Here is a 17,363-nt window from a genome sequence, read left to right as displayed (position 1 = left end):
GTGTTGCATTTATTTATACCGTGCTTTGAGCTGTCCAGAAAAAGCTCCCCCAAGCTCATGGAATCGGTAAAATCAAACAGCAGAAGGAAACTAAATTTTCAGCAAGGCTGCAGGCCCATGAGGTGAACATAGCAATAAAGTGAGATCCATCAGGATCTACACTGTACGTTTGTCGTGGGGGCAGCAGGACCCACAGGAATGTGTTCAGTCTTGGATAATTGGTACCCTGGAACTTCAGAAGAGTGTTGGGGTGATTCTACATTGAGAGCCCATGGACAATGAGAGCTCCTTTAATATTCAATGTGATCTTTTTTGAAAGTAATGCTGGCATAATCACACTGAGGCTAAGGGATGTACTGTAGGTGAAGCAGTGTAGGAGGCAAGAGTTGCGTAGGACTTCTAAAACGTTGTCTTGTTTAGTTTGGTTTTGCTAGTGAGAATGAATACCAGCTCTTCTGCCTCTCAAGAGCAGACCAAAATGAGCCCTTAATCAAACACTTGGGTCTAGCCTTCTGGATTTTTTTGAGGGTTGGGGTTTTTTCCTCTTGATTTTGGAGGGTTTCCCCTTTTCTACTTTTTGAACACTGAATGTTTTCTATCATGAGGGACTATGTCTGTGGCTGCAGGTAACCCTCACCCTTTCACTGTTCATGTCCATTATCAACAAAATTCTCCTTAGCTGCATTTTTTTTTCGTGCAAAAGGAAAACTTCCAAAACTTTTTTTCTCTGAGAGGAAAAAATGTCAACAGCTGTTGGAGAGGATACAGCCATGATCTAATAGAGAGGACAGGACCTCTGTAATCAAAAGCATTTCCACAAGCTGTAATGTATTAACATAAGGGATAAAGGGTGACAGTGCTAATGCTTTTTTAACATGATTTTTATTGAGTGAATGTGATTTTCAAGAACCACCCATGGTGTAAAGATGTATGTTGTTTGAACATACATTGTAGTAATTTACTTTTATGTAGTAGTATTTACCAGATGATGCAGACGTTATTGTGTAACATTCTCTGTTGAACTTTCTTCTGCTTTCCAAGTTTATCCTAAAGAAGATCTACAATCTGAACACCTGGAAGCAGTTTACTTAATACTGTGTTCATCTACCAGCTTCTGTGTGTTGTTAAAGCACAACCTGAGAACCAGTTTCTTCCCTCTCCATCCCCCAGAAATCGAGATTTCATGTTTCCACAAATCCTGTGCCTCCTGCTTCTGTGGACTCCAGAGATGAAATTATTTTTAACATTAAAATTTCAGAATTCCAGACATGTTAGTGTGTGAATTTCTCAAATGGTCATCTGCTACCCTTTTTCCTCCAAGGAAAGAGGAGAGGGTTAAGTTCAAGATTTGTTGCAGCTGGACTGTACTCAAGCTGATGGGAATGCAGTGATAAGAGGCAAAGAATTTGAATTTATTACTTTTTTCTTCCTTTCCTGTTGCTGAGTACTGCAGTAATTTCACTGAGCTCATGCGTCCTTCCTAGTCAAACAAAATAAATGCATTGAAAACATCTCATATACAGTTTCTAATAAACTGTGACTGGGTAATGCGGGAACTCCCAACAGCAAGTGTGTGTTAAGGGCAAATTGAAGTTAGCAGGGTAGTTGGGTGGAGCTGAAAAACGGTGTGAGAGATTCATGGTCTATGAGAGCCGTTCTCTGCACCTTCAAAAGCTGGCAGCAGTCTCTCCATATCTGAGCCCATGGCTCAGCCCTACCCTGACTCAGAGGGATTGCTGAGGAAGATGAGGGTTATTTGTCCTGTTTTTTTCTCTCTCCCCTAATATTTCTCTGTAGGATCACGTGAAGGTTGTACTGACCAACCTTCTTATGGTGGTACCTCAATAACTGCTTTTCTGTGGCTGTTGTCCTAAGCTGTAGGGGGTTGTGTGCAAACCACATTTAAGCATGCCTAATCCTGAAGTTACGTATGTTTTCATTTAGGAAATTAGCAAGAAACCTCATCAAAGTGCTGTGAAATTGGAAGAGAACTTCAAATCATTGCAGGACAAGAAGAAGTATCGACACAGACCTGAACCTCTCTTCATACCTCCTCCTTCCTTCAACTTCAGCATGTCCCACTCTGGTGCTACACTGTACCAGAGTCAGCTTCGCTCTCCCCGTGTCCTTGGAGATCATCTGCTAGACCGGACCCATGAGCTCCCCCCCTACACTCCGCCACCAATGCTTAGTCCAGTTCGGCAAGGGTCTGGTCTCTTCAGCAGTGTTATCACGTCATCTCATAGCACCTCGCATACTCAGCTGCCACTTACTCCACTGACACCCACTCCACGGGTGCTCCTGTGCCGGTCTAGTAAGTGTTTTATTTTACAGAGTGGGTTGTGCATAGCAAATACCACTGTTCCGTCTTCTGGCTTTACCTTATTGATGATTTTTACATGTGCTTGCTTGCGTGGCTGGTTTTTCTACTTCACAGGAAATGTTCATCTTTATCAGAGTTTTTGCCTTGGATTTTGTAAAGGTGGTAGTAAAGCATAAAGAGAATAGAGGAGCCTAACCAGCAAGTAAGACTGATCTTGCAGTGTGGTCTGCTTCAAGAAAGGACCACCGTGCCTCTTGTTACATCATGGTTTTCTAAAGTAAAGAGAAAAGACCTAATTTGATATCTGGGATTGATTTTAAGTATGTTCAGTGTTTCACAAGGCAAGGTGTATAATCATACATGATAAAGGCAATAGAAACCTCTGCAATTAGGACATTTCTGTTACCTATAACTATTTAGACTGAAATGATATTTAGACTATTTTTGTCTGAAAACTAATAAAGGGTAATTTTTCCTTAATTACACTGGAGTAATTTTGATGTTAATAGGAACGTGGCGGTGCAGCCCAGGAGGTGGAGTATCATCAGCAATGAAGTTGTTACCAGAATACCCTTTCAGGCTCAAACTCTGATCTCTGTTTCAGATAGTATTGATGGAAGTGTCATTCCAGTGACGCCTGGGCCTGGAGAACAGACTATTGAACCGTAAGAAAGACAATATTGTTCTTGTCGCTGCTTTTATAGACTAGCTCCAACACAGAGCATGCAACCTGGAGTGTGTTGAGCTGGGCAGCTTGTATTCAACTGCCTGAAATCACATTGGGCTGGATGCGTTTAAGGTTGCTTTGGATGTTGGCTGTGACATTGGGAGCAGAGTGGCTCTGAAAGATGTAGATGTCATGGCTCAAAAATGCTGGATGTCTTGGTGGGAGCCACTGAATGTGAAACAGTGGTTAGTGATGGCTGGGAAAAAGGCTGTGAGGAAAGTATATGCTCATCCAGTACTCTTGCTTTTATATATATAGTAACTGTGGAGCTTTGGAGAGGTGTTAGCTGGTAGATTCCCCAGGGCAGAGTGCAAGCAGGATTGTCCCTCAGCTGTAACGTCTCTCTTTGCCAAAGAATGCTGTTCTCTATGAAACAGAAGGTTACTGTTTCCAGCATCTAGCCTCTTTGCAAGGCAGCCCACAGATAGGCTAGCTTGGGTTGTCTGTAAGGTACGATGTCTCAGCATAGTTTGAACTGTTTATTGAAGTTTTTGTCGTCCCCCCCCGCTCCTCCAAGAGATCAGTTCTCTCTAATATTCAAAATACTTATCACACTGAGAGTAAAGCATTGCGTAAAGCAATGTGATGCAATTTCCTGCCACTCCAGTATAAAAGAAGTTTTGTTGGAAACCAAGTGAACACTAATATAACTTCTGTTTTTTCTGCACATTGTGTAGTTGAATACTTATTTATTTATTAATCTTTATAGACGCATCAATATTGGGTCCAGGTTCCAGGCTGATATTCCTGAGCTGCAGGACAGATTGCTAATGGAGAAAGATGTGCACAAAGCTACTTTGGTTTGGAAACCATGGCCAGAACTGGAGAACAAAGTCTTCCAACAAAGAGGTACAATGACTTGCTATTTTAGAAGTTTGTATGTCAGCCTGTGCCTGTTCAAGCAATTCACATTGATTTCTTGTGCGTGTAATGTACAAAACTTTCAAGAGAGTATTAATTATGGAGAATGCAGAGCAAGAGATCAGAACTGCATATTCCATGTTCACGGTAACGACATTGTATGGTGGCACTTAAGGTGAGGTGTGGATGAATTGCTGTCTGGCAGCCAGGGGGGAATGATCATTGCAGGGAAGTGGGGTTGTTTTGGTTACTGAACTGCCTGGTGATGGCAGAGGTCACAGATGAGAGGCAGCTGATGGTTCCTTGGCCTGTCCTGTGACCATAAGTGAGAGGAACCGTGATGGCCTCAATGGCTGCTACTGCTCCTAAGCAGAGTTTGTTCCTGCTTCCAGCATGATTAATTTCTGTTCCTGTACCCAGGCTGGAGCCTTGTTGGCACGGCAGTATCACTGGCCTGTGCAAGCTACTGCTTCACAGCCAAATCTCTGGCTCTGCAGTAGCCTGCCCCATCTCAAGGATGGGCTCTGCAAATCCCATCATATCCTCTCCTAAGTGAATGATCCTAAAACTAGGAGATGAGGCAGTGGGGATAGAAACTATGAAAGCTGTTGCCCTGAACTATATTGTCTTTGAGTGGCATTACAGAATCCTTGGCGCTCGATGTTTGACTGACAGGCTACTGTATTAGCAGTAAAATGTTGACTTGTTTCTGACAGTGGAAGACCTTTTAAATATGAGCTGTTCCAGTGTGTTACCTGGTGGAGGAACTAACTCAGAATATGCTTTGCACTCTCTCTTTGAGGCGAAAGGAGATATTATGGTAAGATAAGAAGCTGAAATGGGAGATACGATCCTCTTCTGCAGATAAATTAGCATGCTTTATTAAATGAATTTAGATATGGTTATATAAAAATGAGATTTTTGATTGATTAGCAGTGATGCTTTAAACATCCTGTAACGTTTTTGGGGAATGACTTTTCCCTTTCATTCTTTAGTAAATTTAAATTTCAAAGCAGTGCCTCTCTGAAGGCTTACTGTATATTTCATATAGATAAGATTACTTATTTTATAGCCTTGGGGCTTTGAATGTCTCCCAGTGCTTGCTTCAGCCCTGATATTTCACAAGCTTTGTATTTGGTCACAGAGAGCTTAGTCCTCTTCTAGCCCTTATAAATACCCTTTTCTCTAGCAGCAATCACATCTACTTATTTGTTCAGAACTGTGAGGTAATTGCACACAGTTCTCGTATAAATAATGCATTTCAAATATTTGCATTAGTTTAGTGATGGGAATGTTATTAACTAGGGCAAAAGATCCTTTTTGCCTAGTGTTAGAGAAAGACAAGACACTGCACCAGTTCCTGGAAAGCCAGTTTAAAAACAAAATGCAAGAGAACACAGGTCTGGATTGAATTTCAATGGATTGTCTAATACAGTGGGTTTCAGCTTGTGTCCCACTTTCCTTAGATTCTATTAACTCTGTCTGAGGGATCTGAAATAGGTGACTGAACTTGCTGTCAGGACATGAAATCTGTGATATGGAGGGGTCTCTGTTGTCATGGGGAAAACTTTAGGGATCCACAAATCATCTTTTCTCCTGATCCAAAGGAAGAGTAACTGTTCTTGCTGTCATTCCTGACAGATGTTGACCTAAACAGATATTCTAAATGACTTAATACTGTGAATATTAATGCTATCAAACCAACCATTAGATATTCGTATTAATTAACACTATCAAACACTATAAACATATTTATAAGTGGCAAGCAGAAGGGAGGTAAAAGCTAGAAGTTGCTAAGTAATAGTCACATTTGTGCTAATTAAGGCAGGACAGATGTGCATTAGGTGCTGTTCTATGAGGAACACCATTAATGGGCCTTGGAGCAATTTCATATGACAGAAAAGGAAAAAAGAAAATTAATTCATATCCCTGTATAGTCTTCTAAATGTGGTTGTATGTAGCAGCTGACTGCATTTGCTGTTTCCCCTCCTTTTTATTTAGGTTACTCTTGAGAAGCTGCTGTTGAGAAAGCCGGTGAGATTGAAGTGTCATCCTTTGGCAAATTACCACTACGCCGGTAGGTTTCCTTGCAATCTCTATATATGCTGGTTGATAGAGTCCAAGGCTGGCATCCCAGGCTGGGGAATGGGATCACACTGCACTCTCTGCTGTCCGCTGCGGGGATGGCAGCCTCTAATAAGAGGTGGTGTGGACAGTGCCGAGTGGCACTTCTGGAGCCTTTTGCTACAAGTTTAGCAGGTTTTCACCTGACTAATGATGGATGGAAGCTTTGCATCCATGTTGCAGTGTAGGGTTCTAAAGATTTAAAACAACTCAGTAATTTTTTTCCTCTTTTAAAAAGACTACATTTTAATTTGCTGATCTCCTTTTGAAATTCCTTCTATTTGTAGATTTGTATTTTCTAGCAGCAAGGTCTACATTTTCTGGTATGTAAATGTCTGCCGTCATGCCTTCTTTTTGTGAGGTGATGGTGCATCATAAATGAATATGATAATCACGAGCATCCTTCCAAAGAGGCAGTGCTGTAACTCTCGCTAGTGTCTTAGTACTGAATACAGAACCTCTCTTTGTGTGGATCTAGCGCAAAATAAGCAGGTCTGGGTCAGTGACTTCTTTAACAAACACAGCAAGAACTGTGATTTGGGGATGAAGCAGAAGTGCCCTGTGGAATAGGCAGGGTGGTGTTAAACCATTGGACTTGAATTATGTCATGTAAGCATACATAGGTGGTGAATGTCTGTCCTCTGCAGCCCTCCATGTTATTACTTAATAATTTGTAGTGGCTTGGGGTGGGTTTACATCAGAGATTTAAGAATTTGTCTCCAAGTTAGGCTCGGTAGAAAACAAGTCTGGTGGTCAGTAAGTCAATCACAATGTCAAGGGTTATATACTTAATTTCCAGTTATAGTCAAGGTGCTGCATAATTATAGAGGGAAGCTACTTTCCCAGCTGTAGCAGCTCACTGGGAAGATTCCTGAGTAACAAGAACTCTTTCGTAAACCAACTCCTTAACCCCTTGGCCTGAGGAAAGAACAGAAACATGTTTGATGGCATCTGGTAATAAGAATGAATAAATGTGAAGATTGGGTTTTCAGTCTTGGCTGGAGGAGATGCCTAGTGTCTTTTGATAACAGCTCTGTTGCAGTCCAAAGGGTGGACATGGATGTGGACGGAGAAGGAAGATGTCAGCCAGGAACTTTGGCTGGGGTCTCTTGTCTGAAGAGGTGACCCCAAATCACGTGTGAGACAGTCCAGGGCATGAGAGCACAAAGATGAGGAGATAGCCCAAGCAGCCTCATCTCGATGGGCAGTCTTATTAGCAGAGCAGATAAGAAATTTCTGCCTGCGTGGCAGAGGAGGAATGTTCTTTACTGAAGCAACTTCACAGTAGTTTCAGGGAGTGTTTTACTGTGATGCAGGGAGGAGCCAGGAGAAACTGTTTAATCTTTCACAGAAGGTGACGCTAGTCCTTGTTAACTAGCACCAAGACCTGTGGACATCAGTGTGTCCCTATTTCTTAAGCAGAAAAGGAAGTTTGATTCTGCTTATCACAGCATGAAACAAAACTTCACCAGTCTGCATTTAAGTACTGTAAAATAACAAGACAAAGCATTACTTACTGTGCTCTTGAATGCGACATATGCTTGCAACTTACATTGACAGCCGTGCTCTAGCACCATGCAGCAGCTCTTGAATAATAGTTCATGTGTGGTTGATAATCAGCCACTCAAGACATATGGTAATTTCTCACAACCTAGTGCATGCATAGCTTAATATAACTTCAAGTGGCATTTGTTTGGGTTAACTCTTTGGGCTTCCTGCTCTGTATTCAGAAATTGCAGCTCTCGGGCATATATAAAGGTGGAATAGACCAAAACAGAGCATAGCACTGACTCTTGAGAATTAACTGATAACACAGACAGTAAATATCCCAACTTACCTTCAGCATTGCATTTGAATGAGAGTACAAGGAAATAGCTCACCTTTGAAACCTGTTGGCTTCAGAGGGAAGAAAGTTGAACAACTTGGCTTTTCTGTTGTTTGCAAAGGAAGCTGGGCGTGCTGACTCAGGGCTGCTTGGAAGAACACACTAATCTGTCCTAATGCTTTGCCACTTGTCAGGATGCTGGTTTAGGGAGGAGGTGGGGAACACCTATCTAATACAAGAGGAGTGCTGTGGCAAACAGTTGAATTGCTTTCGTTTGACCAGTGGAATTTCTCAGGTCTGAAGTTTTCCTGCAGTGAGAATTGCAGGAGAGATGGTCTCTTAAATAATGTGCTTTGTGCAGTCTGGAGACTTCTTGTACAGACTGTGATAGGTTGTGGATCAGACCCAACACATGCTGTAGATAATGGATTTGAGCCACCTCTCCAGGGGGCTCCGTGAGTATAGGTGTAGCCCCCTTGAAACCCACAGACTGGGCCCAAAGACCCCAAATTTGTAGAAGATATTTATTGTCAGTTAATCAGTTAATATAGTAGATAAAATATAGAATAAATGTCCAAATATAAAGTTCAGCTTTAAAATTTAATCTGTATTCCAAAGTCCAAAATTCTTTCTTACTGCATTGCAGATCTCTCTCTATACACGTTCTCTATATCTCCCTCAAGCTAACAAGAGCAAAAGCGGTTTCCCAGCAACCAGAGTTAAAAACAGCTTTTCTTCTGTTTCTTTTCCTACACAGGATTTATTCTATTAATTGGGTTACTTCCAATTAACCCGCATAATCTTATAAGGGTCTCTGCTAATACCACAGCTATTGGAGAAACTCTGTAAGGCCTGAATCCTCTATAAGTGTACAATAAAATTAGTTCATGGAAGTGATTCTTTTTTATTATTTTTTTTTTCCAGGAGGGTGGGGTAGAGGCAGGAGAGCGTGACTAGAGAGGTTTGCTGTAAACTAAAATCTCTCCTTTGGTGTTGTTATGCTTTTTAAAGTTACATTTTGGCATAATAGAGCAGGCTGCTGAACTGAACCAGTGCATTTACCCCTTCCCAAAGGGAGGGGAAGTGCAGATGACTGGTAAGTTGTGTAAGAAGGGAATGACGTTAGTCCAGGGTGGGAAAAATGGCAAGGCAATGTGTCAGCAAAAAGATCTTTGGGTGATAACAGAAAAAATAAAGCTCGTGGTTTGAAGCCAGAACCTTTCTCTGATCCTTAAGAGAGCTTTAGTGTAAATCTCTGTGGAAATAACTAATGCATGCTTGTATTCAGTTCTGGAAAAGCCTACTGAAAGCAGCTTGCAGAAAAGTTAATTTTGTAGTTTTCAGCACGTGACAGAGCAGTGAGATACCTGCTCAAAGCTTGTGAGCCTGGTAGTTGACACTGAAAAGCAAAGCATTTGCAGTTAATTAAAAAAAATCTATATTTTTTTTAATAGGCATAAGTAACCTGTAGAGTCAGTACCATGCATGGTGCCAAGCCCAAGTTAATTGAATACAGTGCAGGGGCAAGCATTTCTATGGAGAGTGGTAATATTTGACAGGAATATTAGGAATATATATTTCAAAGTTTTATATACAGCTTCCATTAAATGATCAGAAAGCACTCTGTGCATGTCACATGTTGCTACAGTCTCTACCTACTTATAACCTCTGTTGCAGAGGATTTCAGTGTCTCACCTCAAGCCGTGCAAGTGAAGAGCTGCAAAAGGACCTTATAGAGTTACCATCTAGAGAACAAAATGATAGGTGAGCTTCTGTGTAGCTGAGAGTAAACTGGCATGTAGGGAAATAAGCAATGCAAGCTTTGCATATAAAATGGAGCTCTGTGGTGATAATTCTCAGAGTGAGGCCTTGGGATCATAATGCAGTTCTATGAAAGCATCAGCTCTGTATTTTACAACACTTAAACAAAATCCAAGTCAAATTTTAAGAGGATAGAGAACATGGTGATGCCGCTGTGCAAGTCTGTGGATTGCTTATATATTGACTATTATGTTCCCTTCTGATCCCTTCATCTCTAGAAGAGTGTTTTGGTACTGCAAAAGGTTCATAGAGGGACAGCAGTGATGATCAAATGCATGGGAGTGAAAGAAAATGTACAATCCTGGATAGCATGGAAATGAAGGTCAAGATTGAAGAATGAAGGGTCATCCAGTGAAGGAACTGGCAACCAGGCGACAAAGAAAAGGAGGTGTTTCTTCATGCAGAGGGTCTAACTGATCTGTGAAACTCTTGGCAAAGGATGTTTTGGGTGCAAGAAATTTAATTGGTTGAAAGAAAGAGTGTGTCAGCACTTACAGGGATAGTTACTAAATAAGCAAATTGCAACAGACTCAGGAAATCCTCTGTGCCAAAAGTAGGCAGAGGTTAGGAAAAATTAGGGAGAGGCTTTTTGCTTGGCCTACCTTACTGTTTCTTGGGCAACTGCCTGTAACCACTGCTGGAGATTGAATTACATGGAGTTGAGGGCTGAGTCAATACAGCCATACTTGTATTTGGGTAGCAGCAATCACTAGCATGTAACTGAGGTATCCCAGGTTTTGTTTCAGCTGTGACATCAATATACAGGTGGTGGGGTTTTATTACTTATGAGTTCACTCTCTTTTTAAGGCTCTGACAAATGGACTCATCAAGAAAGGAGGCTGTTCAAAGAAGCATTGTCCACCTACAGCAAAGATTTCATATTTGTACAGAAAATGGTAAGATTATTTCTGTTCTGCCAGTTGTTTTTTGTCATTTGCTGCATTCTGTTCCCTTTCATTTTTCCTCCAGTGCCAGACAACCTTATTGCAGGCATAGAGCCAGCAGTGGTTGAAAGAACACTGTCAGGAGTGGTATATTCCATTCTGTGTACGTATGCGCTGCAGCACCAGTAAAAAATAGTTAAAAATAAATAAACAAAATATATTCCTCTTATTGTAATATGTAAAAATTTCCCCATCTGGAATCCAAGTCACAGCATTCTATGTGTGGAACAAGCATGGTGGTCCACTGTCACCTTGGTGTTCTCTTGCAGTTTGTTAAAAGAAACCTGAGTCACTGGCATTGAGCCTTGCACCAGAAAGGATTGAAACCTCTTAATAGAAAGAGAATATATTTAGGCTTAATTTTCATGTTCTGCAACAACACAGAAAAGTGAAGGTGTACATCTCAGGGCAGAATACCTTATGTGTTAGCTCAAATGCTGAAAAACATTTGGGTTTATGGGAACCAAGTCTTAATTCCTAGATTTGGTGGTGGAATTGTACTATTAAACTACAATCTGAATATATTCTCAGTCATCTTCTGACTAGAGTCTAGAGAATCTCAGAGAAATGTACTGAAGCTGAAATAGTCAACACAAATTTGACTGGAAAGCAGCAACTTAAAAAAAAGATTCTATAAGAGTAGGAATTCCTATTATAGTCCAACTGTCTTTTTTTTAATCTGTTGGAATGTTTGAGAAATAAAGCCTGCCTCTTGGAATGTATTAAAATTGTGTTGAGTGATAGCAAAAAATTGAGATTTGACTATTTCTGCAATTACTTAACTGCAGGTTAAGTCTAAGACGGTTGCACAATGTGTGGAATACTACTATACTTGGAAGAAGATCTTGCGTTTGGGACGGAAACACAGAACACGCTTAGAGAAAAAAAGAGAGGAATGTCTGGTAAGTCTAAAAGAATATGAGGAAGTTTGATACCCGATAATTATGTTTGTCCTGTTTTGAGGAGGTGATTGAACTAGACGACATAAGTCTCTTCCAACTGAAATTACTCTGTAATTCTATATTATGTTCTGTACGTGCATTCTGTGACCTCAGCTACAACAAGATTTTCTGTCCTGGACTGTAATGGGATAAAAGTATTTTGACTAGTGCATTATCTAACTTTAGTCCAGCGATTATGGCTTTTGCTACTGATGAAGCAAGCAAACCTCTGTAAAATATTCCTATCCCTCTGTGTTTGTGTATGCTCCTAAAGGCTGCTCTAGTATTCTAGTGAAAATATCATTTACCTAGGCTAGCAGTGCAATTCTCGTGTGGAAGGTCTGTATTGCAAGTAGTCTGAAGAGATGAGGTTAGTGTCCGTTGTTTTTTGGTTTTGTTTTTTTTAAAAAATAAGTCACTTGATTTCACTATGGATATAGTGTACATTGCCATTCTAACAGCTGGAGGAGAGTATTGCACTTTGGCATCTGTAGATTCTCAGAGTCACAGCTCAGTAATACAGGTGGAGTGTGTTCTGAGCACTGCAGTGAAGCTTCATGAGCTGCAGATTGCACATTAAGAAGTGGTAGTTCCAGCAAGACCAGAACTTCATTTAGGATGGGGAATAAGACTGAAACCTGGAAGCAGACTTGACTAAGCAGTGTGCTGTTCCAGTACTGCCGATGTACTACCATCCAGTGCTGTCTGTCTTTTGACTACATTTCTAGAATTTCTTAAATGCACTGTCTATTTCAGACAAGTGGAGAAGAGGAAGTGCTAGAGGAAGATGAGGAGATTGAAGAAGACAGAAAGGAAGAAAGGGAAATGCAGAAGTCTCCTGACCCACCAGCTCTTGTTGGACCTATAGATCTGCCTGCCCTTCAGGGTCTTTCACTTTCTTCATCCTCCTTCATCTGTGAAATGCCAAACTGTGGTGCTGTATGTGTGTTTGGTATCTTTAATAATAGGGGGATTGTATACTAGTGAATTGTGATTTTGCAAATGAGTGGTTTAGACTATTCCGGGACAGGGATATCTCTGGAATATCTTTGGACAACTTATTTTGCCTGGTTTTAATTCTCACATCACAAAATACAGTCAGTATGCTGATCTATACATAAAATTGTATCCTGAGATGATGTATTAATTAGAAACTATATGGAAATAGCTCTGATAACCTTTCTCTTATACGAGTGTAATAATAGGATAGCTTACTGGTTTGTTTTATTATGACTTAAGTTTCTTTAAATCTGGTGGGGATATAGCTGAGAGCAAGCAGCATTTGACCAAGTAGATTGTTTTTGCATATTAGATGTTTACAGTTGCTCTGTTCTAATATGCATCCAGCGTACTTCTTTCTGCAGTGCCTGTTCCAAGTCAGTATTTCTTGATTTATATTTTTTTCTTTCCTCCACCCTCCTCCCTGTCAGGTGTTCAGTTCCCGACAAGCGCTAAATGGCCATGCTCGCGTTCACGGAGGTACAAATCACGTGACAAAACCCCGATGCACCATTCCAGGCACTAAGCAGAAATCTGGTACGCAGAGCGGATACTGCTCTATCAAGAGTTCACCTGCCCACAGCACGACGAGTGGGGAGACTGACCCAACAACAATTTTCCCTTGCAAGGAATGTGGCAGGTAAGTGAGTGTGAACATCTGAAGCATTACATCACGTTTCTTTCTTTATATTCCATATAAGCAGTGTTGTGACAAACTCTTTACTTGGCTGTGATGGCCTTCAGAGAACAGTTTACCCTCATATGGCATGTCCTCCTACCAAAACCTTCAGAGGTTATTTTGCATGATATTTTAGATGCTTCCCCTGCAGTATTTACTCCAGTTTTCCTGAATCCATTTACCTGCTATAATTTCTACATTTGACAGTTCAGCTTCCTGCTTCATCAGACTTTTGTGTGGCAGTGGGCAACTTTCTCTGTATTTCTGTGCTCGAGTTTGTCCATCCTAACGTGGGATTCCTTCACTTTTTCCCTGTAGTGCAAGACTGTAGTTAAACTAAGTACAGGGAGATTTAGGATGAGTGTAGATACTGAAGCAGCTGTAAGAGCTACCAAATACCTCCAGCAGAGTCTGAGTAAGCGATTTTGGTACTGTCAGGATGTATAAATCTGTCTGTCCCTGAAATTCTCACCACGACATTGCAGATTTCACTGACTTCTATTTCAGGACAAGGAAGCAAATGTACTGATAGGTTGTTGAGTCTTTTTTGGCTCACTTCATCAAAAGCAATGACTTCTGTCTGTTTTTTCTTTTTCTTTTAAAATTTAGGGTATTTTTCAAAATTAAAAGCCGCAATGCTCATATGAAGACTCACAGACAACATGAAGACCAGCAAAGGCAGAAGGCTCAGAAAGCTGCTGTGGCAGCAGAAATGGCAGCCACTATTGCGAGAACTACTGGGCCAGTTGGACATAGTTTGATCCCTCTGGATCACATGAGTTTAGTAAAACATGTTGAAAATGTGGGTGACATTGACGACGATGTTGTTCAGGAGCTAGGTGATGTCATGGAAGAAAATGCAGTCATGAATGCTGACCTTTTATTGGATGATGAAGATGCAGATCTACTGCAAGATGATGCTGAGTTGTAAATAAGAGTTCTTTGTTAAAGACTGCTACTTGAGCACACCCTGAATGGATCAGTCAGGAAACTCTGGACTGTTTATTCCCCACTGATTGTAAACTACCTGTTGAAAATTACAATTCTTTATCCAGGTTTAGAAAAAAAAAAAGAAATCTCCTTTTTCCCTTTTTTTATTAATTTGTGTTTTTTGGGGAAAAAATAAATAATTGGTACAAATATTCTCATAAGGTGTTTTTATCTGAGCTCATTTGGCTGATAACTTCCAAGGCCACAAATTACAGAAGTTCATAGTTCTACTATCACTTCCCTCCAGATGATTCCAGTAGGATCTTTAGTCCTTAACTCTTCCAAGTTTCATTTTAGCCCAATTATAAGAATGATCTTCACACTTGTTTTTGCCTGTACTGGATCTCTTCCAGCATCTTCTAGAGACTAAATGTCATCTCTGTTAAGGAGATGATTACGTTCTTTGTCTTTGTGCTGTCATTTTAAGGGAGGTTTAGGAAAAAAATCTGATTTAACTGTGAAATAATTATAGGAGTGACTATCATCTGTAGTAACAAAGTATTTCTTGAGTTCTGTCTTGCCTTAATGCATACATGTTAGGCAGTTTGTAAAAGCATTGGTTACACTGTTCATTTTAGAGCTTTCATTTTAGCAAGGGTTTGATCTGCTGATTTTTAAATGATTAATTCAAGGATTGAAGAAAGAAGATGATTGTACTGTGGTTCACATCATCTGATGGCGACACGATCGGCAACACCACCTTGGTAATCAGATTGCACTGGAAATATATTTTGCTGTGACAATAAATCACACTGTTGAATAGCCATCTTTGTGGTTTTGGGAGAGCATATGCTCAAGCAATGCAGGAGCTTGCTCTTTCATGAAGCAAATACAGGGAGACTTTCTTACCTGTGAAATGGAGACTGATGGAGTATATGCCTTCAGCATATGTTAATTTTTATTTGTAGGCATGAAGTTATTCTTGTGCCATTTTCAGTCTTCCTCGCATCAAATTCAAATGTTTATTTAGTAAAAGATACTCCAAAGGTGAGTTGACATTGCTGTTTAATTACTGTTTCTCCTCCCTTAGCTCCAGATCTACATGCTGGATGTCTAACGCCATTTATATAAATTTAGATTTGGTTGTCTAAGTACATAGAATCTCAAAAGAATTGTACCGTGCAGAATTTAAAAATTACAGAGAAATTGGGGTTAGGTTTAGTGGACCTTTAATGACAGAATATGAATGCTGATTTTGGAGCTTTCACAGGTAGCAGCACTGTTTTTCTTGTGAATTTTGCACTGTAGAAGAGTATTGATAACTTTATAAAATATTTTATAAGACTGATTTCAGATCTTCCAGATTTCAGGGTTGTTCGGTTTTGGGTTTGTTTTTTTTTTAATGGGTTGGGGTTTGTTATTTTGGGATTTTTTTTTGCCACATTCCTAACATCTTAAGCAGAATCTGAGAGGTGGTGGATCTTATTTTCTACTGTCTTTCTTCCTTGTATAACTATGCAAAACAAGGGTAAATCACAGCATTTTTATATAGGAGTACCCGACCACACAAGTCCAAAACCAGTGGAACTCATTGGCAGAGAGGTGCCTTCTCTGTCAAAGCCAAATATGTGAAGCCAAACGACCTGAAGTTTCTACTTAAGGTCAAGTGTTCTGATACTAAAGAACAACCCTTCAGGAGAATGGAAACCCCTTCTCAGTTTCAGGTTAGTGAAGTTCCTGCATATGTGGTTTGTTTTAGCTTTCTTGGGGATTGCTCCAGAGGGTAGTTTTAGTTCATTTGGACCAGCAGGTGGAATTTCACCCCCTCTGCTGCATAAAGGATGATGTTCTCAATAACTGTACCTGTGAGTTTCAGGAGATCAGCAGCAGCTGCCTTTTTCTTTCCTGAACTCCCAGTCAGCACGCTCTCCAGCAGTTCCTGTCCATGCTGTGACGTATTACTTTTACAGGGGCCATGCAACCCAGGTTTGGCAGGCTGGGTGTTCAGCTGTATGCTGCCAACTAGATCCACTGATAATATCTTTTGTACTTGTGCAAGTCTTAGTGGTTTGCAAAGTTAAGGCATTTTTGAGCCGTAACTTGTGTTGGCTTTTAAGAGCCTGTGTTAGGAACAAACTGGCAGTGTCTTCTCTTTCTCTTCCAAACTTGGATCATTTTGAACTTTTAAGGGCCTTTCTGAGAAAGGCTGCTACACTGGAGAATGGAAACATGTTTTCAGATTCCTCCCTTAATGGGGGCAAAAAATTGGAGTGTTCAAGCGAAGCGATAATTTAAGTTTGTGAGATTTCTGCTTGAAGAACGGAAAGAAATGTAGAGACTTGTGGGGTTTACTCTGAAGAGCAGCTCTGTATTAAAGAATCTATAATGAAACTTTTCTAGCAACAACGGGACAGGTATCTATGCTAAACCCAGTACATATAACTATATATACACACATATATATGCCTGGTTCTGCAACATTAATCGGGTGCTGTTTTATTGTACAGCCAAGAAGATAATAAAATGATAACCAAAGACGTTATTCATAAAGGAAAAAAAAATGCACATTTCTTAAGCAGTACTCGATTTAGGCCTCAGACATTGACTTCGTTATTATTCAGTGTTGCATTGGCTGATGTTAAACAGATGCTGTTCTGCCTATTTGTATGTAAGTTGAACATAGTTTTATTTCTGAAAAGTTGTTTTCTTGCTGATGGTTGATGAAAACTGTTCAGTATTGAACTTGGTCCTCTTTGATAAAACCTGTATATATAGAAAGCATATTTTATGAGAAAAATCTTATTTTCAGTATTTAACTGTTATTTTATTAGAAGATGGTTGTAAATATTTTAGGTGCTTTAGTGTAAAAAGCAGACTGTAATTTCAGGTGGCAGAAGACGTTAACAAAATAAAAAAAATATACGTTTGTGATCTATGCTGGTTTCAGGTTCCTGCTGTCAGCATTTGGCTTGCACACAGCTTAATTTCAGCGTATTGTGTGTGTTAGGATGTCTTAGTGGCTTAAAATGGTACTTGTTTATTCACACCGACACCCACACACCTTAAAATATTTGCTACTGATCAGAACCTGTGTTATTCTATTAACTGCAATTTCTGTGTTTAAAAAGAAGGGGGTTTATATGGCATTTCCAGTCGTTCTTATACTTTTGGTAAAACATAATCGGCTGG

General features: G+C 40.2%; 1 protein-coding gene across 9 annotated transcripts in view; it reads left to right on the top strand.

Moving 5' to 3' along the window:
• Positions 1-17,114, top strand: part of TRERF1 (transcriptional regulating factor 1) — a 101,329-nt gene extending 84,215 nt beyond the window's left edge. For 7 of the 9 annotated variants that reach the window (XM_054061067.1, XM_054061060.1, XM_054061063.1 and 4 more), the window contains 10 exons: positions 1,945-2,314; positions 2,928-2,988; positions 3,760-3,899; positions 4,628-4,731; positions 5,913-5,988; positions 10,489-10,577; positions 11,414-11,527; positions 12,323-12,505; positions 12,997-13,205; positions 13,854-17,112. In XM_054061067.1, coding sequence (XP_053917042.1) covers positions 1,945-2,314; positions 2,928-2,988; positions 3,760-3,899; positions 4,628-4,731; positions 5,913-5,988; positions 10,489-10,577; positions 11,414-11,527; positions 12,323-12,505; positions 12,997-13,205; positions 13,854-14,175 — 1,668 coding nt within the window. In that variant the 3' untranslated portion in view covers positions 14,176-17,112. Of the gene's footprint in view, positions 1-1,944; positions 2,315-2,927; positions 2,989-3,759; positions 3,900-4,627; positions 4,732-5,912; positions 5,989-10,488; positions 10,578-11,413; positions 11,528-12,322; positions 12,506-12,996; positions 13,206-13,853 lie in introns of all 9 variants that reach the window. The other 2 variants (XM_054061068.1, XM_054061066.1) reach the window with 2 other exon arrangements.
• The last annotated feature ends 249 nt before the right edge of the window (positions 17,115-17,363 follow it).

This window comes from Cuculus canorus, chromosome 3 (genome assembly GCF_017976375.1).
Source record: "Cuculus canorus isolate bCucCan1 chromosome 3, bCucCan1.pri, whole genome shotgun sequence".
Lineage (NCBI taxonomy): Eukaryota > Metazoa > Chordata > Aves > Cuculiformes > Cuculidae > Cuculus > Cuculus canorus.
The sequence above is the reverse complement of the archived record's forward strand: the minus strand, read 5'-3'. Positions and strand labels throughout refer to the sequence as shown.